The 22,191-nt window shown below is 40.7% G+C and overlaps 1 protein-coding gene and 2 pseudogenes across 1 annotated transcript in view; 2 read left to right on the top strand and 1 right to left on the bottom strand.

Annotated features, from left to right (window-relative positions):
• Positions 1–18,825, bottom strand: part of LOC138164383 (acyl-coenzyme A thioesterase 6-like) — a 24,860-nt gene extending 6,035 nt beyond the window's left edge. The window contains exons 1-2 of the mRNA XM_069092134.1: positions 18,337–18,825; positions 15,692–15,894 (exon numbers count right to left, since the gene is read on the bottom strand). Coding sequence (XP_068948235.1) covers positions 15,692–15,894; positions 18,337–18,793 — 660 coding nt within the window. The 5' untranslated portion in view covers positions 18,794–18,825. The remainder of the gene's footprint in view (positions 1–15,691; positions 15,895–18,336) is intronic.
• On the top strand, positions 6,564–7,723 carry LOC138164049 (small ribosomal subunit protein uS19 pseudogene; annotated as a pseudogene).
• Positions 18,826–18,959: 134 nt separating the features above from the next.
• Positions 18,960–19,756, top strand: LOC138164384 (small ribosomal subunit protein eS4, X isoform-like; annotated as a pseudogene).
• The last annotated feature ends 2,435 nt before the right edge of the window (positions 19,757–22,191 follow it).

Here is a 22,191-nt window from a genome sequence, read left to right as displayed (position 1 = left end):
AGATAGATAGATAGATAGATAGATAGATAGATAGATAGATAGATAGACAGACAGACAGGATAAGCCTCATGAGCCTCTCTTAACTTATCAAAATAAGACTTTGACATAGCTATCTCATTATGGTATTGTGGTGGGTGAAAGATGAAATGACTTGAGCTTTTTAGCATATTGATTTATTAAGCAATGCACAATAATTGCCTAACAAATCAGGACCAGGCCCCTCAGCTATGGCACTGAAAGCTGAATACAGACTTTTATGCATTAAAATAATTTATCAGATAATACTAATTGATTAAAAGAAAACAGTTAACAAGGATACACAATTAGGGAATCTGATTTCTAATTATAGGAAAGATTAAAGACATTCCAAGTTGGGAGGGGGAGAGGGAACAGGTACAATTTTCTGAAATCAGAAAAAGCGGTGTCCTACTCTCCTCAAATGTCTCTGTTCAGTCAAGGAAACATGGGAACAATAAATGATTGACCAGCATAAGATCATTTTTCAGATAAGACATATGGATTTCTTGAGATGTATAATTGTAAGAAAACTCCTTGTATCAGTCTTTAGCTCTCACTGGGTTTCTGGTCAGCATAACTTAATCCTTACTTAAGTCACTAAGTAGCAGGTAGAGGTGATCTAGCTTCCCAGTCATGATGAGATAGATTCAAATAATACGGTAACATTTTCTCACAATTCTCATAATTGAATAAGGTTTTTTCACAAGATAGAAATTGGGCATAGACTCATAATTGATTAGAAAGGGAACTGAGCTAGCTCAAGAATTAAATCACAATATGGAGTTAGTGTGGTTCATTCAATTCCCACTACCACGTGTTCTGATTCCCTCAGTATGGAGGGGATCCTGGGACTTCAAATGCTATGCCAAAAAAGTACTAGCTCCCACAGGTCTCAACTTACCTGGAAAAGTTTCCAGAAGGGACAGCAATAGGCTGTCCTCAGAGGACCAGTCCAAATAAGACATGTACAAAAAAATCTATGCTACATATCAGAACTGACAGCAAATGAACACAATGATGTAAAGCAAAATAATATTAAAAGACATCAGAATTCAGTTAAATACAATGACCAATAGACTTGAGTGAGTTAATAATGATCCATATATAGGTGGTAGACAGCAGGTAAAGAATAAGACATATGTTTTCAAACACAGACAATATGTTGGACTATTTTGCTTAACTATACTTCTTTGTTAAAAGGGAGAGTTTTATGGGAAATTGGGGTATGGTTTTGGGAAATGATTAAAAAGAGAATCAATGAAACTTCTTTTTTTAAGAACATAATATATAAAATTAGGAATAAAGTGCTATGAGAGCTCAGCGAAAGGGATCTTTCATAAGGAGAGTCCATTTACATAATTCATCTTACTGGGGAAGGTCATGGTTGAAACAAAAAACAATGTAGCTAAAATTAGAGGGGGAAAACTATAAACTGGGGGAAAAGTCTTTGTAGCAAGTTTCTCTGATAAAGGTCTCATTTCTAACATATATAGGGAATGGAGTAAATTTACAAAAATAAGAGCCATTCCCCATTTGATAAATCATCAAAGGATATGAATAGGCAGTTTTCAGAGGAAGAAATCAAAACTATCAATAGCCATATGAAAAAATGCTCTAAATCATTAGTAATTATTAGGGCTTTACCCCAAAGAAATCAAAGAAAGAGGAAATAGATTCATATGTACAAAAAACATTTATATTAGCTCTTTTTGTGGTGGCAAAGAATTGAAAACTGATTAAATGTGATGGAATACTATTATACTGTAAGAAATGATGAAGAGGATGGTTTCAGAATAACCTGGGAAGATGTATATGACTGACGGAAAGTGAAATAAGCAGAACCAGGAAAACAATTTACACAAGTACAGCATTATTTTAAAGATAATCAACCTGGAAAGACTTAGAAACTGAATAACACAATAACCCACCACAATTCCAAAGGATTCATGATGAAATATGCCATTTACCTCCACACAGAAGACTGATGGACTCAGAGTGCAAATTCAAGTATATTTTTTTTTCTTTCTTCTTGCTTTTTTTTGGGAGGGTGTGGGAACATGACCAATAAAAATTTGTTTTGCATGAATATACACATTTGCAATAGGTTTCATTTTTCTTGCATGCTCATTGGGTGAGGAAGGGGTAGAAGAAGGAAAGAATTTGGAGCTAAAAAATATTTTAGAAGTCTCTATGCTTTAAAAAACATAAATATATATTCTCTCTCTGTCTCACACACACACACACACACACACACACACACACACACAGATTTAAATTAAGTTTAACTTAAAAAAACAAAAGGTCCTGGTTGTTACTCTCAAACTCATCCTAGCCACTGCCTTCTCTGATTTCAACTTTTCTTTCTCAAATAACCACAGCCTTGGTTCTTTTACACTACTCAACTTGTTGCTTCAGGGAAGGGTCTTGCCTCCTGTCTTAGCCTCTCCTGGTTCCTGACCTGTCATTGCTTCAAATTCTATATGAATGACAGGTGATATGACCACCTGGGACCTATACCACAGGGTCTATACCTGGATATTACTTTACCTTCCCTCTTGCCTATCACACTGATTTTGTGCCCTACTTCCAGGAACAGTTCTTGTCTTGTCTCTTGACTAAAATTTCTTTCTACTAACCCAGTTCTAGTAATTGGATCCTTTCTTGTTTCCTTATGCTGGTGTTCTTCCCTAGTCTCCAAATTTCTCTGGAACTCAACTTTGCATTGTTCTTTTGAGTTGTCTAAGGGACTAGAATCATGAACCATGACCCAATCTATAGGATTTGTTTTTCTAGACTAGAGTTTAAAATATAGGAAAGATGCATCCCTGATTAGAGATGGAGTACACTTAACAAGACCTGGCAAAAATACATTTACCTGACATAAATATATGTTGGTGGAGTTGTGAATTGGTCCAACCATTCTGGAAAGCAATTTGGAAAAGTACTTTTAAAAAAAAAAGTGACAGGGGGCAGAATCAAGATAGTGGAGTACAAACAGGACTTCACCAGCACTCTGGCTCCCACCACCTCTAATTCATGTTTAAAAATGACTCTAGACAAACTTTGGAGCTATAGAACCCACAAAATGACACAGAGAAGCTAACCACCCACTGAAGACGGCACAGCAGGCTGACAGGAAGTGGCCAGCGCAGCACTTTGGGAGCCAGACCCCAGTCCCTGCTAGAGGCAGAGGTCTTAGCCCCAGGGTGGCCTGACTAGCCACTGGCTGAAGGGACTTCAGATCACCAGCAGCTGTGGCAGTTTCCAGAATTATCAACCCATAGATGCCAAGGACAAAGTGAGAGTTCAGTGCAGTGTGGACTTTGGGACCTAGGAATTCAGAGTGTTTCAGCAGTGAGGTGCTGCGGCCCTGTAGCCACTGCCACCTGGCAGCTTCAGCTCCTAGCCTGCAGATTGTAGGGGGACCAAGCAACCAGTCTGAGGGGTAATCACTCTTGCTCTAACCAGCTTGGTTCTGGATTGCGGTTTAGGATGGGGGTCCTGGGGTGTGTGACCAGTTTGCCAGAGCATGTGGAGGCTTCAGAGAGGACACTCAACTAATACCTTTGGCAGCTGAGAAAACCCCAGCTTTGGGGACAAAGCTTCCCTTTCTGGTGGCAGAGTCTTAGCAAAAAGCTCAAAAGTCAAGTAATTGAGTAGCAAAATGAGCAGGCAAAGGAAGCAAACCAAGCAAAGCAATCCAGTTTTACACTCTTGTTTTGGGGACAAAAAGGATCAAAGAATGGAACAGGAGGAAGACAGTGAAGTCAGAACTCCTGCACCAAAAGCTTCCAAGAAAAATACGAGCTGGTTACAGGCCATAGAGGGACTTACAAAGGATTTTGAACACCAAATAAGAGAAGTGGAGGAAAAATTGGGAAGAGAAATGAGAATGATGCCAGAAAATTATGAAATGAGAGTTCAATAACCCGACTGAAGAAAATAACACCTTAAAAAATAGACTAATTCAAATGGCAAAAGAGGCTCAAAAAGTCAATGAGGAGAAGAATGCCCTAAAAAGACGAATTTGCCAGATGGAAAAAGAATCTCAAAAGCTCACTGAAGAGAATCATTCCTTCAGAATTAGACTGGAGCAAATGGAAGCTAGTAACATTATGAGAAATCAAGATACTATTAAACAGATCCAAACAAATGAAAAAAAAGAGAAGGCAATGTGAAATATCACATTGGGGAAACCACTGACCTGGAAAATAGATCCAGGAGAAATAATTTAAAAGTTGTTGGACTACCTGAAAGCCATGATCAAAAAAAGAACCTAGGGGTGGCCAGGTAGCACAGTGAGTAAGAGCACTGGCCCTAGAGTTGGGATGACCTGGGATCGAATCCAGGCTCAGATACTTAGGACCCACCCAGAAACACCTGGCCATGTAACCTTGAGCAAGTTACTTAACCCCAATTGCTTAGGGGCAGCCAGGTGGCGCAGTAAGAGCACTGGCCTCAGAGTTGGGATGACCTGGGATCGAATTCGGGCTCAGATACTTAGCACCACACCCAGAAATAACTGGCTGTGTAACCTTGAGCAAGTTACTTAACCCCAATTGCTTAAAAAAAATAAATAAATAACCTAGAAATCATCCTTCAAGAAATTCTCAAAGAAAATTGCCCTGATGTTCTAGAACCAGAGGGCAAAATAGACATTGAAAGAGATCCCAAAAAGAAAACTTCTAGGAATATTATAGCCAGGTTCTGGAATTCCCAGATCAAGGAGAAAATATTACAAGCAGCCAAGAAGAAATAATTTGAATATTGTGGAAACACAATCAGGATAACCCAGGATCTGCCAGCTTCTACACTGAGGGATCAAAGGGCTTGGAATATGATATTCCAGAGGTCAAAGGAGCTGGGATTAAAGCCAAGAATTACCTACCCAGCAAAACTGAGTATCATGTTTCAGGGGAAAACACGGTCATTCAGTAGAATAGAGGACTTTCAAGCATTCTTGCTGAAAAAACCAGAGTTGAATAGAAAATGTGACATTCAGATTCAAGAAGCATGAGAAGGTAAACAGGGAAAAGAAATCATAAGGAACTTATCAAAGTTGAACTATTAACATTCCTACATGGAAAAACAATAATTGTAACTTATGAAACTTTTCTCAGTATGACAATATTTGAAGGGAATAGAAATGTCATATATATGTCTATATAAGAGGGCATATGAATACATATGTGAATGTGTGTATATATATATATATGTACAGGTATACATAGATAGAGGGCAGAGATCAATTTAATAGGAAGGGATGATACTTAAAAGGTGAAATTGAGAGGTGAGAAAGGAATATAATGAGAGGATATGGGGAGAGACAGAATGGGGTAAACTATCTAATATAGAAGAGTTAAGGGAAAATGATTACAATGGAGGGGAAGAACAGGAAGGCAAAAGGGAATGGGTCAACTTTATTCTCATTGAATTTAGCTTAGGGAGGGAATGACATATACACTAAATAGGGTATCTCACCCTCCAGGAGAGTAGGGGGGAAGGGGATGAGAGGGCAGGCTGGGGGGGAGGGAAGTTGGAAGCACCCACTTTTGAAAAGGAACAGGATGAAAGTAGAGAACAGAACAAGTGGGAGGTGGGATAGGAGGGAGGGAAATATAGTCAGTCTTTTACAATATGTCTACTATGGAAATGTTTTGCATAGCTACACATATAGAACCTATATTGAATTGCTTATCTTCCCAGTAAGGGTGGGTGACAAGGGAGGAAGGGAATGAATCTGGAATTCAAAGTTTAAAATCAAATGTTTAAAATATACATACATATATATATATACTATTATCAATATTATTTTACATGTAACTGGGAAACAAGATAGACAGACACTGGGGCATAGAGCTCCACCGTGCCCTCCTGGAAATTATGACTCCATTCTTATGCAGCTATGCCACATTTCTGTATTTATCCTTTATCTTTTTCCTCTATATTCATTTTTTTTGGCCTTTTGGAGGGGGGAGGGCAGGGCAATTGGGGTTAAGTGACTTGCCCAAGGTCATAAGGCTAGTAAGCCTCTGTATTCTTTTTTTTTTTTTTGCTTTTTTGGAGGGCAGTTGGGATTAAGTAACTTGCCCAAGGTTACACAGCTAGTTTTTTTGTGTGGGTGTTAAGTGTCTGAGTCTGGAACCGAACTCAGGTCCTCCTGACTCCTGACTCTGCGCCACCTAGCTGCCCTGCCTCTATATTCTTTTTAAAATATATTATTTGTTTTTAGTTTTCAACATTTGCTTCTATAAGATTTTTAGTTCTAAATTTTCTCCCCCTTGTTCCGCTTCACCCTTGCAAAGACAGCATGCAATCTTATATAGGCTATACACATACAATCATATTAAACATATTTACACATTAGTCATGTTATAAAAAAGAATTAGAACCAAAGGGAAAATGTATTCCATTGATTCTGTGTGACCTAGTAGAGACAGACCCTGGTATTCTCTTAGAGACTGTATAAGAAAGTTAAAGGAAGAGGTTATGAAAACTGCTATCATGGTTGGAGATGCAAATGCATATTACTATATCCCCTTAGCAGGTTCTCATAAAAATATCATAGTGAACACAGATCCCCCTGCTTATAAGTACCTATGCTCTACTAATTGATGAAATAGGGAACCCTCTTTCAGAGGTGCTGGATAAGATTTCACAGCCAAGGGACCTAGGAGGATGAGAAAAAGAAAAATTTCTTCAAGAGAAAAGAGTAAATAGCCATCGGATTCAAAGTCAGAATAGATTGACAAGAATTGTTTACTGCTCTGTTGAGAGCAGGGATAGATTTTGAAAGAATTGATGGTATTCCAACTAATGAACTATATAAAATGTAACAAGAAAAGGGGCTTAATAGTAGATGGAATAGGGAAGTGAGGACTATCCCTACAGATCCTCCTGAATCCTTGTATCCAAGTTTGTCACACCTTCAGGGAGAATAGGAAATTGGTTAAACCCCAGCTCAGATTAAAGAAATACACAGATGAGATTACAGACCCCATATAAGTTTAACCATATATTGGAAAAACTGATCAAATACTGTAACCGTTTGTAATGGCAAGCAAAGTAGTACTTAGCTTCTTGTTTTAGTTGTTCAAGCACTTAGCTCCTTGTTTCAGCTCTTCAAGTGCCTTTGAACCTCACCTGTGATTATATCAAGTCTTTGTTAGAAATAGAACCTGTGGGGAGCAGTATTTTCCTGACAGCACACAAGATGGCAGAAGTGGAGCAGAAGAAGAAGCGAACCTTCCAGAAGTTCACCTACCACGGCGTGGACCTGAATCAGCTGCTGGACATGTCCTATGAACAGCTCATGCAGCTGTACAGCACTCGACAGTGACAGCAACTCAACAGGGGTCTGAGGCGCAAACAGCATTGCCTCCTGAAGCACCTGAGGAAGGCCAAGAAGGAGGCCCCCTGCCATGGAAAAGCCTGAGGTAGTGAAGACACATCTTCGAAACATGATTATCCTGCTTGAGATGGTGGGAAGTATGGTGGGTGTCTATAACGGCAAGACCTTCAATCAGGTAGAAATTAAGCCTGAGATGATTGGACACTACCTGGGCGAATTCTCTATCACCTACAAGCCTGTGAAACATGGCCAACTGGGTATTGGAGCCACCCACTCCTCTCATTTCATCCCTCTCAAGTAACCCAGAACCTAACAATAAAAACAAGAAGATTCTTAGGGAAAAAAAAAAAAGAAATAGAACCTGTGAAGCCCACAGTGGGAGAAACTTGCCAAAGACCAGAACAGGAAGGACATAGGAGGGCAGAACAGGAAGGAACTGAGGATATTAAAGCTTGAACACAGTTGGGATTGAGAAGAACTGGGAGGAAGGATGGCTATGGTGCAGGCACTTTGTCTGTGTTGATGTTACTTTGTCAGACCTGACTTCTGATAGAGAATGTTGCTGTTGTTACAGAAGCCCTGGGACCTTATTGATGGTTAAGAAGCCCTGAAAGAGAGCTTCCTGCTCTCTGTTTACAGAAGTCCCGAAGGAGGGTTTTCCTGATGTTTTCAGAGGTCCTGGGACTTTACTGATGATTTGTGTTGATTTCTCAGATAGAGACCCTGTCTGCTGTTCTATGTTGATTTCATAGGCAGAAAGCGAATTGATGATAGTGCCGGCAATGTGTGTGTGTGAATATTGTTGTAACTCTGCTTAAGCTCAATGTGTGCAGATATTGTGTTTCTGTTAAGCTTTGTCTTCCCAGAAACAGAAACTGTGAAGGGCTTGAAGTAGACTAGTCACCACCAAGAGCTTGGAGCAGGAGCAGAAGCTGGGGAATGCCTACCTGTGAATCCACGTGACAGTTGGATGGATTCAGGCAAGAGCTGGGAGCATGGAACAAGAACCATGAAGTTTGGAAGTCATTCAGGATGAAAGAATCTTCACTTGGGTACTTAATGCTGGCTGGCAGATCAAGACAGTGTGACCTAGGGGTGGGAGAACTTTGTACTTCATATCCCTTAAGGATGATCACTCCTTAACTTGTGATATGTGATATTGTTGTGAATGTTGTACTTTGGTTTTTGTGAATGTTTTGCTTTAGTTTATTGCTGAATAAATAGAGAGTTTACTATATTATGTGATCAGAACCTTAAAGTTATTCACAGCAGCAGTCCTCAGGAGAGCTACTCCTAGTTGGCTTTACACTGTTGTTTATTTAGGAGAACATGATTACCAAATTGGACCCTTAACTCATATATTCTACCATGAATGAGGCTATGATAGTGAGTTCATAGATTCCAGAAGCATGGCTGATCCTATATCTGTTTCTTTTTGGCTTTATGTCTGTGAAACTTGTTTGCAAGATTTGTTTTCTGCAGGCTTAGTACCCTCCACCTTCAGATGCCTGATTGCTTAAGCCAGATGTCACCCGTCTATGACTATGATGTGTCATTCCTGGAACTGGCATCAACCAAGCTCAGATGCCAGCTAAATAAATAACCTTTCAAATGGGACCTCCTGGGCCTGGTATCAACCAAGCTCTGGATTTAGCGGACCTCTGGAATGGAATCTCTTGGGACAGGGACAACTCTATCTCCAATTTCAGCAGGAAGTAGCTATGGGAGAAGGGACCTTCACCCCTTACCCCAAGATTTTGAGCCCCATTCATTCGAGGGGGGAATGGTGGGGTGCTTGTGCTCAAGTCCCCACCCTAAGTTTTATGTGCTTATTTTCTGTTATCCCTGTTATATTGTTGTAAAGTTTTGTTGACAGCAGTTACCCCTAAACTGCCATTAACCTATGTAATGAAATGTATTGTTAATGTATTTTTGCTATGTAAGGAACATGAAAGATCTTGAACATCTTCCCTGCCCCTTAATAAGTCTAAGGGAATTTGAAGAGCTTTCCTTATTTGAAGATTTTCCCTGCCCCCTAACAGTCTGAATGTAATCACATGGAGCCTGTGGTGGGAGGAGTTTGCTGAAGGGTGGAGCAAAGTGCACAGGAAACTGGGAGTCAGAGCAGCTAGAGGGTGGGAGAGAGGGGATGCACCCAGGAAGACAGCTAGACTTGTGAGTGTGACAGTTAGGCTTGTGTTTCTTTGTGGGAAGGCTAAAGGAGGGTGTGGTTTCATGCTGTGCTATGGTGTATTAAAGTCTTTGTTACTATAATGGATTTGACTTTCTGGTGTTGGGATTTGGTTTTCTGGTGTCTGAATAAATGTTTTGCTGCTATCTTCTATGTGGAGAGTCTGTTATGTTTTGCAATTGAGAACTATGCTGCCATATTGACAGTCACTGTCGGCACTGTGAATATTGCATTGATGCTACAGTTAGATGCTTTTGCTACACTGTCTCTCCTCCTTCCTTTATTTTTTAATATTTCTTAAAAGGAATGACTTACTGGGTGAAAAAGGAGAAGAAGTTATTGTAGTAATATAGTTAGAAACAAATGGAACATAAAAATAATGAAATCAAAATATACTTATCCAAAAATGTAATCACAACAGCTTTAAGTTGAAAGGGAGAAAACTGCAAATGAATATTTAACACGCTAGATACCACAAGGAATACTCTATAGAATGAATAGTAGTAGAGTGACCTAGTAATTCATGGTAGACAAAGTCCAAGAAGGAAGCTAGCAATAAAGCCCAAGACCTCAGGCACCTTTATATAAATGTAAAAAATAAAAAGTATGGGCAATAATTTAGAGAATTTAGAAACCTAATACAAGGAAATTGGGCCTCCTAGTTCTTTGACTGAGACTGTTAGGTTGACACTCTTAACTAAAATTGGGCAGCTAGGCACAGTAGATAGATTGCTGGGTGTGCGGTCAAGAAGATGGATCTTTCTGAATTCAAATCTTACCATAGACACTTACTACTTGTGTGTTCTGGGGCAAGTCAATTAACCCTCAGTTTCCTCATCTGCAAAATGAGCTGGAGAAGTAAATGACAAACCACTCCAATATCTTTTCTAAGAAAACCTCAAATGGGGTCATGACTGAACAACAACAACCTGACTGAAATATGGGTTTGGAAGGATAGACCACATTTAAGGGAGAAAAAAAAAACAATTTTATTATTATTATTTTTTAAAGCAATAGGGGTTAAGTAACTTGCTCAAGGTTACACCGCCAGTTATTTCTGGGTGTGGTGCTGAGTATCTGAGCCCGGATTTGATCCAGGTCATCCCGACACTGGAGCCGGTGCTCTTACTCGCTGAGCCACCTGGCGGCCCCTAAGCAATTGGGGTTAAGTAACTTGCTCAAGGTTACACGGCCAGGTGTTTCTGGGTGGGTGCTAAGTGTCTGAGCCCGGGATTCGATCTCCAGGTCTTCTCAACACTGGAGCCGGTGCTCTTACTCGCTGTGCTACCTGGCTGCCCCTAAAAAAAACAATTTTATTGGAGAAAAAGCACATATTTTATATTAAGATATACATTACCAGATCTCAAATTATATCATGAAGTTATTGTTTTTTAAACTATCTGGGGCAGCTAAGTGGCACAGTGGATAGAGCACTGGGCCTGAAGTCACGAAGACTTGAGTTCAACTCCATCCTCAAACACTTAGTATGTGACCCTAGGCTAGTCACTTAACTTCTATTTGCCTCAATTTCCTTATCTGAGAAATAGAGATAATAATAACACAGGGTTGTTGTGAAGATCAAATGAGGTAATAATTGTGAAGTACCTAGCACAATGCCTGACTGTGACACAGACTGATATTTTACATTAGAGTATAATTAATTCCAAATAGATAAATGATCTAAGTATTAAAAAGTTATACCATTAAAAATTAGCATTAAATGGAAGACTCTACAACTACAGTTAGAGGGGAAAAAACATAGCAGATAAAGGATAGAAAAGATTATAAAAGACAAAATATACAACATTCATTACATAAAATTAGGAACTTCTGCACAAATTAATACATCCAGAAAAAGAATATGAACTAGAAAAAAAATCTGTGCATCAGACATCTCTAATAAAAGTCTGAGATCTAAAAAAGCTATGGAGAATTAACACAAGTCTATAAGACCTAATAGGTAAGTGGTCAAAAGATGTGAAGAGTTTTTAAGAAATGTAAATTATCCACAACCTTTGAAAAAATGTTCCCTATCCCTAGAAATCAGAGGAATGCAAATGAAAACAAGTCTGAGGAGGTATCACTCTCCTGCCATCATCAAACTGGCAAAGATAAATACATCAATGTTGGAGGGTCTGTGGGAAAAAAGCCACACTAACTTTATGCTGGTTGTGAATTGGTTCAACTAGTCTAGCAAACAATTTGAAATCATGGGCAAAAGTTACAAAAATGTTCATACATTTTGATTCAGCAATCTCTGAAGGATTGAGGATGCCAATAGCAGACAAGTTCCACATGTACCAAAATATTTATAGCAGCAGCATTTGTAATAACAAAAAGTTGGAAACAAATTATATGCCCAATAATTGGGGAGTTGTTAAACAAACTTTGGTATATGCTGTAATGAAATATAATTGTACCATATGGAAATGACAACATTAGAAGAAACCTATGAACTACTGCAGAACAAAGACAGCAGAACCACAAAAACAACATACACGGTGACCATTGTTTGGTTGTTTTTCAGCTGTATCTGATTCTTCATGACCTTCAAGAAGTTTTGGGGGTGCTGGGACCCTGACGACAAAGCAGAGTTGTCTGGAATAAATTCACACACTAAAGCCTTCTCTTAATCAAGTAGCAAAAAGTTCATTGTAATGTTGTAGCAAAAGTTGCAACAATTTATAGAACTGTAAGAGATTAAGGACCGTGCTGGGGTTTATATGGAAAAGGGACATGGGAAAAGAATACCAGGGATGCTAAACAGGTTTGCTAATCTAAGGATTTAGGTGTCTTTGGGAGCTATGGATGAGAAAGGGTAGGGAGAATACCAAACACTGAAAGAGTTGTCAGAGGTATGGACCTTTGGGATCTGGTGGGAGGAAGAGTCCTTGGGCCAACCAGGGACAAAAATCCTTGGGTCAGGCATCCCTCTGTTCTAAGACACTGTGTTCTGCAACAAGAGAAAATTTTCTCACAGGACAGGGGCTTACTAAGAAATTGGGAGGCTTCCAGAGACATGATGTTAGGGCTGGGGCCTCAGCACCCCATCAATCTCATTTAGGGTTTTCATGGGAAAGATACTGAAGTGCTTTACCATTTCCTTCTCTAGGTCATTTTATAGATGAGGAAACTGAGGCAAACAAAGTTAAGTGACTGCCCAGGGTCACACAGCTAGTTAACTGTCTGAGGCTGGATTTGAACCCACAAGGATGAGTATTACTGACTCCAGGCCCAACTATCCAATACACCACCTAGCTACCTTTATATACAATGACTATATTAATATAATTGAATACAACACTAAAATCCTACAGAATTCTTATCAAATAAAATAATATTGGTTTCAGATTACTGAGATTAAAAGACACTTCACTTCTTTTAAGAAATGGTATATATAAGAGTAGAAAGTGATGTGTCAAAAATCATTGTAAGTAAATGTAATTAATTAGTAATTGCTTGCTACGGATGCATATTACGGAATGATGGCATTATTGAGAACTGATTTATGTAAAAGCAAAATATCAATAATTTTTAAAAATATGCTCAAGACCCAAAAAAGGGCATAAATGAAGAGTTTGGGAAAAAGATTGGAAATATGATGTAATAGTGACTGGGGACATCAAATACCTGGAGTATTCTCCCTATCAAAAACTATAAGAATTATCAGTTGATAATTTCTTGGCTTTTCTTAATGTTAATTTCATCCTTCAAAAGCAGAAGAAATGACAAGGGGAAGCATGAGCAGAACACTCAGCTAATACAGTTGCCATATGGAAGAAGATGGGGGGTGGGAGAGTGGGGATAGGGGGTTCTGCTTCCAGAAAAGCAAGATAATGTGTACAGAAGGATCTTGTTTCCCTCCCCAATCTGAAGCATGCAGAGAGACATTCTATAACTGCTGGTGTCCTGCTAACTATGTGACGAAGAGAAACCTTTTTGATTGGCTGTGGAGATGGAATTGGATGCATTCAAAAAACACCAAATAGCAACAAGGCGTTCCTTGCTTTTCCTTTTCCCTATCTGGTTGGGATTGGAGCAAAGGTGAAGGAATAATGGAAATAACTATGACTCAGTGAGCTGCAGAAGGTCAAAATGGTGAGCCACTAGAGGACTGGGAGCTAGGGTCCATGCTGGGTTTTACAGTCACCTATTCCACCAGTGAAACCAGAGGAAGGACCTGAGAGGCACAGCCCAGAGGTAGCTGAAATGACAGATCCAGAATCTATACTGAATTTGGAAGTGAACATGGTGAGAAGAGCAGTATATAGAAACTGATTTAAATTTGAGCACGGTCTTCAGGGACCAAGATAGTATAGGGGAGAATGTACCCTAAAGTATTGGGGGGAAAGTTTATACAGTTATCCCTTCCACGCCTTGCAAGTTAGGATCAAAGTGCCTGATCGATCTGGAAAGTCCATGAAGTCCACATAAAATGTTTTTGTTCCTCCCTTTGTATCAGAGAAATCTGAATTATGATGGTATTAAAAGGCAAAATATGTTGATATTATATAATACTATACATATATTTTATGCGTTTCTAAACTTTTTCTGTGTCATCTGCTGGCTTTAGTTTGTTCTCTACAGCTTCCACAAAATTCCCCCCAAATTCCCATTTAATTTTTTATGCCTACCTGTGACATATCAAAACCTCTATGGGGAAAGTCAAGATGTAGAAGGGATAACTGTACTTCCATTCTTGCTATATCTTTGAAGTAAATATCTGCTCATAAAAGCTAATTGATGTTAATTGGTTAAAAGTGCCTGAGATGTCATTCACTAGCAGCTAATATCATCAAAATAGAGGCTTGAGTCAATAGCATTAAAGGAAGGCACCTCCAGTTCTTTAGGGGTGCCTCTAAGACCCCAAGGAGATATAGCTGGCATCACTCTAGAGAAGTGAGTTCAGGCTCCTAATACACACACAATGATAAGTTTCTTTTATATAGAATATATAGAAACAACATAGAGTACTGAGGAAAAAGAGGGCATTCTTGAAAAACTGATGTGGCTTATCATCAACCAGATTGGATTTTTTTAAAAAAGAAGCATAAAAAAGATGAAAGCAAGGGTGTAAATAAAGAATAAATAGCATCTAAGACAATTCCAAAAGACTCATGATGGAAAACACTGTCCACATCCCAAGAAAGAACTATGGAGGCTGGAATGCAGAGCAAAGCATACTATTTTCTTTCTTTTTCTTTTTTTTGTTTCTTCTTTCTTGTGGTTTTTCCCTTTGGTTCTAATTCTTTTTTATAACATGACTAATGTGAAAATATGTTTAATATGATTGTATGTGTATAGCCTATATAAGATTACATGCTGTCTTTGCAAGGGTGAAGCGGAACAAGGGGGAGAAAATTTAGAACTAAAAATCTTATAGAAGAAAATGTTGAAAACTAAAAACAAATAACATTTTTTAAAAAGAATATAGAGGCAGGGCGGCTAGGTGATGCAGAGTCAGGAGTCAGGAGGACCTGAGTTCGGTTCCAGACTCAGACACTTAACACCCACACAAAAAAACTAGTTGTGTACTGTGTAACCTTGGGCAAGTTACTTAATCCCAACTGCCCTCCAAAAAAGCAAAAAAAAAAAAAGAATACAGAGGCTTACTAGCCTTATGACCTTGGGCAAGTCACTTAACCCCAATTGCCCTGCCCTCCCCCCTCCAAAAGGCCAAAAAAAATGAATATAGAGGAAAAAGATAAAGGATAAATACAGAAATGTGGCATAGCTGCATAAGAATGGAGTCAGGAATGTTGGAAGCATAGAATGAACTGAGAAGGGCTTCAGTTTGAGGATTTGGTTTGGTTTTGGTTTCTGTTGTTGGTGTTTTTTGGGGGTTGGTTCGTTGTTGTTATTTGTTTTTAGTTCAGTTGGAGAAAAGGATGGTCAAAGAAGGGAAAGGTATTTACTACTACAATCAAGAGTTGCAAAGGGAGATGATTAATGATGTCCCAAGGGATTGGAAAGATTAATGTGAATAATTATCTCAGGAACCTTCTCTGTCTTACCATAAAATAGTTCTCTTGATAGAACTTCTGAATAATAAATCTTTATGTTCTCATATTTATCCTACCCTCTTCCCTCCCCCAATCTCATTTGGTCCATTGGAATATTCATACCAATACCTTTGGATGCTGCAACATGTAGTCCAGGGCTTCTTCAAAATATTCCAGATGTATATCATTCAACTCTTTAGGGAGATCTTCAAATCTGAAATAAGCCAAAGCTAGCACAGCAAAACCATGTCCAGCGAGCAAACTGGCTCTATATTCACAGAGACCACCTCCAGTTCCATATAGGTCAATGATTCCCGGGAAAGGCCCTGCTCCTGGAAGAGGTAACAAATTGGAAGGATTCCTTAGTCCCCAAAGACAAACTCAAATTACATTGCTAGGACCTGAAAGCAAAGACAACAGATTTAGACCATATCTTTGATTCTTAAAATTCAACATTTATGATATTTTATAAGGGTGAGCAAAGTCTCTTCTGGCATAGAACAAAATTGTTCCCCCATTTTAATAAAGGTCTCATGAATTGTTCAAGTCCCAAAAAAGTATCCTCTGGTGGCCAACGTTCTGCTCATGAATCTTTCTTAACTTTGTGAGGTTGGGCATCAATGGAGTCCATACTTAAAACTTGATAAGCTTACCGTGTTTCCCCGATAATAAGACACTGTCTTATTATTTTTTTTGGACAGAAAAACACCAGAGGGCTTATTTTCAGGGGAGGGCTTATTTTAATGAACATTGACAGCAATTTTAATAAACAGGTAAATGTGAACAAAAAAATGTACCTTTATTCAATAATGAATTCAATAAAGAACAGGATGATGCGCTCACTGCTGCAGCTCTGATTGGATGCAGCTCAGAGCGCATGTAGCCCAGGGGATCACCTTCACTACAGTAGCAATCTCAATAGGGCTTATTTTCGGGGGAGGGCTTATTTTAGAGGAATCTTACACAGTAAGGGGAGGGCTTATTTTCGGGATGGGTCTTATCGGGGAAACACGGTAGTATAAGAGCTGCCAGATCTTATAGCATACCTGCAAAGCCCTGGAAAACCCAGGGTCACCATGAGGTCCAAAGTTGGGCTTTAGTGAGGGGTCTTTAAATCACCTTCCAGAACGACCATGTGAATAGTTTCATTTGTATGTATTTTGTATCATCTGTGTACATATTATTTTATCTCATAGAGTGTAAGCTCCTTTAGGGAAGGGATGGGCATTTTTGTATCCCCAGAACCTAGTAAAATGCCTGGCACATAATACTTGTTGATTGATGTTGCAGAAATGTTGAAAGATTAGTTTAGGTGAAAGATTAGTTAAGTGCTTGCATGTAAATTGATGTACATAGTCATATTTCATTAGTAATAACTGTAGCAATAAGGTTAAACAATATAGAATAAAAAGTCAAGCTAATAACTTTTATATTAAGCTTCAAAGTTTACAAAGCATTTCATAAATACTATCTCATTTGATCCTTATAACAATCCTCAGAAGTAAGCACTATATATTATCTTCATTTTACATATGGGGAAGCTGAGGCAGTCAGATTTAGTGACTTGCCCAGGGTTATACCAGAATCTAAGTCTAACACTCTGTCCACTTTAGTTGTATTAATATTGCAATGTATTAATAGAAGCATAAAACACAAAGGGCCAGGAAAAATATTTCTGTCGTCATCCTCTGTTTGTTAGAGCTAAATTGTGGAGTGTTTCAAATGCCAGGATGGGGAAATTGGACTTTATTCTATAAACAATATGTAAACCATTGAGGGTGTCTTGTGGTGGGAATGGACATGGACAAAAGATACATATGCCTAGCAAAGTGTGCAGAAAAGATTGTAAAGGTTCAGGGGGAGAAACTGAGAGTTCCTTTAGTTTTCAAAAATGAAAAATCATAGAAAAAATTTTGGAGAAAAAGTTTCCTGTCTATATGCTGTCCCTCTGATCTCCTGCCTCTATCACACACATTCACATTCTACCTATGAATACCAAGGTGATCATTTATGTGAAAACTAAGTTTTATATAGATAAATGTCCCTAAACAGACAGTGCAATGTTAGGTCTCCCTAAAAGGGGGTAAATGGTTCCATATTTCACAATTTCCATTAAAAACAAACCAGGCCTTCCCCACCCATGATTTTTAATTTTCCCTAAGCCTTAAACCTTGCCTCAGTCTGATTAATAACAACTAAAGTTGTGAAAAGCAGATCTAGAGGAAGAAAAGAGACAACCATCTATTCTGAGTGGATTATATGTGTATAATTTAATTCCTGACAGGGATTCTCTGGACTTCAATCTCCTTGCCAATTTGGTCCTTAAGGAAGCAAGTATGGCATCCATGACTCAAATGATCATAAGAACATAGATTTAAAGTTGGAAAGGTCCTCAAAGACCATTGATTCTCCTTATTTTATAAATAACAAAACTGAGGGTAAATGACTTGTCCAAAGTCAGATAGGTCGTCAGGATATTCAATCACAGTATTCAATTGCAGATTAGATCTCTCTAGAAAAAGTGCTCTCTTCATAGTACCCAGTTATCTAAAAAATGGAACTGCTTCTTCAAGCACCTAATTAATAGAATCTGTTTAAGGTTCCTAAGAGAAGTGTAATGTCAGCAAGCATAAGGAATGAACTACACAATGGGATGCAGGCAGTCCTTCTGGGAGGAAATCAGAGAGCCTGGAGAATGCTTTGGTTGAATTTGAAACAACTACATTCCATCCCAGGAAAAAGAAAATGAGAAAGGCCAGATTCCAGCAACCCACCAGGAGGCAGGAAGAGGGTGCCCCGCACACTGCCCTCTCGCACCCGGATCCTCTTCACCCCTGGCCGCAGGAAGCTCCGCTCGTGGACCACCTGTGCCAGCAGCTTGGTGGGTTGGGGGTCTTGACCCTCAAACACCTCAAGGTCCACCAGGAAGGGGATCTGCAAGTCCCTCTTCAATAGTCTTTCAGAGGGTGTTTCAGGCTGCAGAGTCCGGAAGAGCCCCATGGGCTCCACGCCGCTGTAGCTGCCCCCCAGAGCAGGCGTCCGCGCCAGGTCCAGCTGCCCTCCCGCGTCCGCTTCGTAGTGGGCCGAGGCCCGGAAGAGCACCCCTTTCTCATCTCGGAGGGAGGCTCGCAGGGTGACCCGCTGGGCCGGGGCCAGACCGTGCACTGTGATCGCCACCGGCTCGTCCCACAGGCTGCGGGGCCCGGGAAACACGTTCAGTGTCACCGCCATGGAAACTGACCTTAGGTACCCAGGAACTCCTCCTAGACTTAGTGAAAGGGGCAGTCCTCTGTGTCCCATTGGACCCCTCTGGGGGCGGAATCTCTTGAGGGCTGTCCAATGGCTTTGTAGAAACGAGAAAGCTGCCCTTTTCCCGGCTTGCTGAGGCTAAGGCTCTTTGGACCCAAGAAACACCTGAAGCGCGTCGCCTCACCCAAGCACTGGATGCTGCAGAAGCTGATCCGCGTGTTTGCTCCCAGACGATCCACAGGCTGAGAGTGCCTGCCACTCATCATCTTTCTCCGAAACCGACTCAAGTATGCCCTCACAGGGTCAAGAAGATCTTCATGCAGCGCTTTATTAAGATTGATGGGAAGGTCCGCGCAGACACAACCTACCCCATTGGCTTCATGGTTTATGACACCAAGGGCCGCTTTGTTGTTCATCGAAACACAACTGAAGAGGCAAAGTATAAGTTGTGCAAAGTGAGGAAGACCTTTGTGGGAACCAAGGCCATTCCCCATCTGGTGACCCATGATGCCCACACCATCCGCTAACCCAGATCCACTCATCAAAGTGAACGATACCATTCAGATTGATCTGGATACTGCCAAAATCACAGATTTCATCAAGTTTGATACTGGGAATCTGTGTATGGTCACTGGCGGAGCTAACTTGGGTCGAATTGGTGTGATCACCAACAGGGAGAGATACCCAGGCTCCTTCTATGTGGTCCAAGTGAAGGATGCCAATGGCAACAGCTTTGCCACCAGGCTTGCCAACATTTTCGTTATTGGCAAAGGTAACAAGCCTTGGACTTCTCTGCCCCGAGGCAAGGGCATCCGCCTCACCATTGCTGAAGAGAGATACAAGAGGTTGGCAGTCAAACAGAGCAATGGGTGAATGTTGGGACGTTACCATGTATTTTCTCTGGCCAAATAAAGACCTTACAAAGTGAAAAAAAAAAAAGATGAAGAAGAAGCGAGAAAGTTCCTGGGAGGCGGGGAACCTGGGATAGACGCTGTGTGTAGTTCAAAGTCCTTCCCTTCTTTCCGTGGTTCTGTCGTTTTCAGGGAAAGCCCTGGAATTAAGAGTGCTTGGGAAAGCTTTCTTGAAAAGATGGGATTCTGCCAGGGAAGTCCGCAGGGGGAGGTGAGGAGGGAGAGCATGCCAAGCATTGAAGGCTGCCAGAGAAAACGTCAGGAGCAGGAAGGAATGGAGCGCTTAGTTAAAGGAATAACAAGGAGTCCAGTGTTACAGGCTCAGAAGATGGGAGGAGACTAGGTGCTAAAGGGCTCTTTGAATGACAAACAGGGCATTCTGCATTTGATCCCGGGGGCAACCAGGAGCCTCTGGGGTCTGTTGAGAAGGGAGTGAGGGTGTGACACCATCTAATTTGCGATTTAGGAAAAATCACTTTGGGGGCTGGAGAATGGATTGGATAGAGAGAGACTTAAGACAGACTGACCCTTTGACAGGTTATTGCTGGAGGTGCTGAGGGCTTGCCCTAGAGTGATGGCAGAGTCCGAGGAAAGAAGAGAGTGTACTTGAGATATGTTGCAAAAATGAAATCCACAGGCTTTGGCAACAGCTTGGGGTTCTGAAGAGGGTGGAGGGGGAAAAGGGGAGAAGGAGGGAAGTCCGTGGAAGAGTGAGCAGTTTAGCCTGACACCTAGGTTGAAAATCTAAGGGACTGGGAGGAGGGGATTGCCCTCCAGGAACAGTGAAAGAAGGAGCAGGAGAGTGTGCAGAGGGATAGAGTTCTGTTTTGAGCAAACTAAGTCTAAACTGTCTATTGGACAATTCCAATTTAAGATGTCTGAAAGGCAGTTGGAGAAGAGAGATTGGAGGTCAGGAGAGGATTGGGGCAGGATGAGCAGATTTGAAAAGCATCAGCATAGAGATGGTAATTCGACCCACGGTAGCTGATAAGATCACTGAGGGAGAAGAGAAGAGGGCCCAGGACAGAATCCAGAGGGACACCTACAGTTAGAAGCCATGATCTGGATGAGAACACAGCAAAGGAAACTGAGAAGGAACAGGCTGGTGAGTAGAAGAACCAGGAGAGAGTAGGGTTCCTAAAACCCAGAGAGAGGAGTGACTGACAGTGTCAGAGGCTTTGGACAGGTCGAGGAGAATGAGCATTGAGAAAAGGTTATTGGATTTAGCACCTAAGAGATCATTACTTACTTTAGAAAGATCAGTTTCAGTGGAAGGATAAGACCAGAAGTCACATTGTCAGAGGTTAAGAAGGGAGTGAGAGAGAGTGGAGTTGATGAGGGACGGAATCCCAATAGGTTCAGCAGGAATTTTGATCTTATCTAAGACCAGAAAACCTGCAGTGGCGTCTGGAAAGAGTTCAAGGTCTCAGGTTTAATTGAAGTGAGAGTTGTAGAAGTTTATTGTTGCGCTTCTATAAGAAGCGGGCAAGAGTCCTTTAGGGGACCAGTGAGTGAGAGGGGTACATGCTTTTACTTTTAAAGGGTAGGGCTGCCATTGTCAGGGCAGACTGGATGGAGGGAAGGGACCTCAGTGCATAGATGAAGGTTAGAGCTGACGGAGAGGAACTTGTGACTTTAGTGCATAGATAGTTTAGATCAGATTTGGGCCAGACCGGAGGAGACATGAAGAGATTAAGTAAGAACAAAGGAATCACAAGGTGCTGCCTAGGCAGAGTTCGGATAGGGGGAAGGGGCAGAGCCCGAGGCTGGGAAAGGGATTTTACAGATTACAATTTTACAATACAAATTGCAGTTACAATTGTACAAACTGGTTTAGACCCCAGGTACCCCATCATTGTCACCTATTGTAGACTACCTTTTTGAGGAGTTTAACTATTGTGTCTGTTCTTCCTTCTTGAAGAAAGCCATGACATCAGGGAGATGATGACATAACTTGCAGTTGGCTTTGATTTGAGTAAGGAAGGGCTGTGTAAGGTCACCAGTCTCACTTTCTCCTCCAGAACCATCTGGATCCAGTGGCCAGATATTCATCAGGATGACAGGAGATAGCCCAGGATTCAATGGGAGACACTGGCCCTTTTAGGCTAAGGTATTTGAAGGTTCTCACTTTGAGTGTGATAACACCCATTTAGTGAATAGACCTCTTTAAGAAGTGAGTCTAGGGAAGGTTCCCTTAACCAAACAAAATCAAACTGGGAGGGGAGACCCTTAGGGTTGTTGACCAAAAGAGAAACAGTTACTACTTACAATTTACATTGACTCTGGGCTAGGAGACCGAGGACCTATAGGACAGCAGTGGGGATGGAAAGGTCAAGTGAGGGCTTCTTCTGAATGGGGAGACATGAGCAGTAGAGAATGAACCAATAGACAGGGGAATATTGGACCAAGCAAAAGAGTGAGTCTGGCTCCTTCTTACTTTCAGGATCAAATACAAAATGCTCAGGGGAG

This window comes from Petaurus breviceps, unplaced genomic scaffold (genome assembly GCF_028583685.1).
Source record: "Petaurus breviceps papuanus isolate PSGF00001 unplaced genomic scaffold, PetGlider_PUasm1.0 189, whole genome shotgun sequence".
Taxonomy (NCBI): Eukaryota; Metazoa; Chordata; class Mammalia; order Diprotodontia; family Petauridae; genus Petaurus; species Petaurus breviceps.
This window is presented reverse-complemented; position numbering and strand designations above follow the sequence as displayed.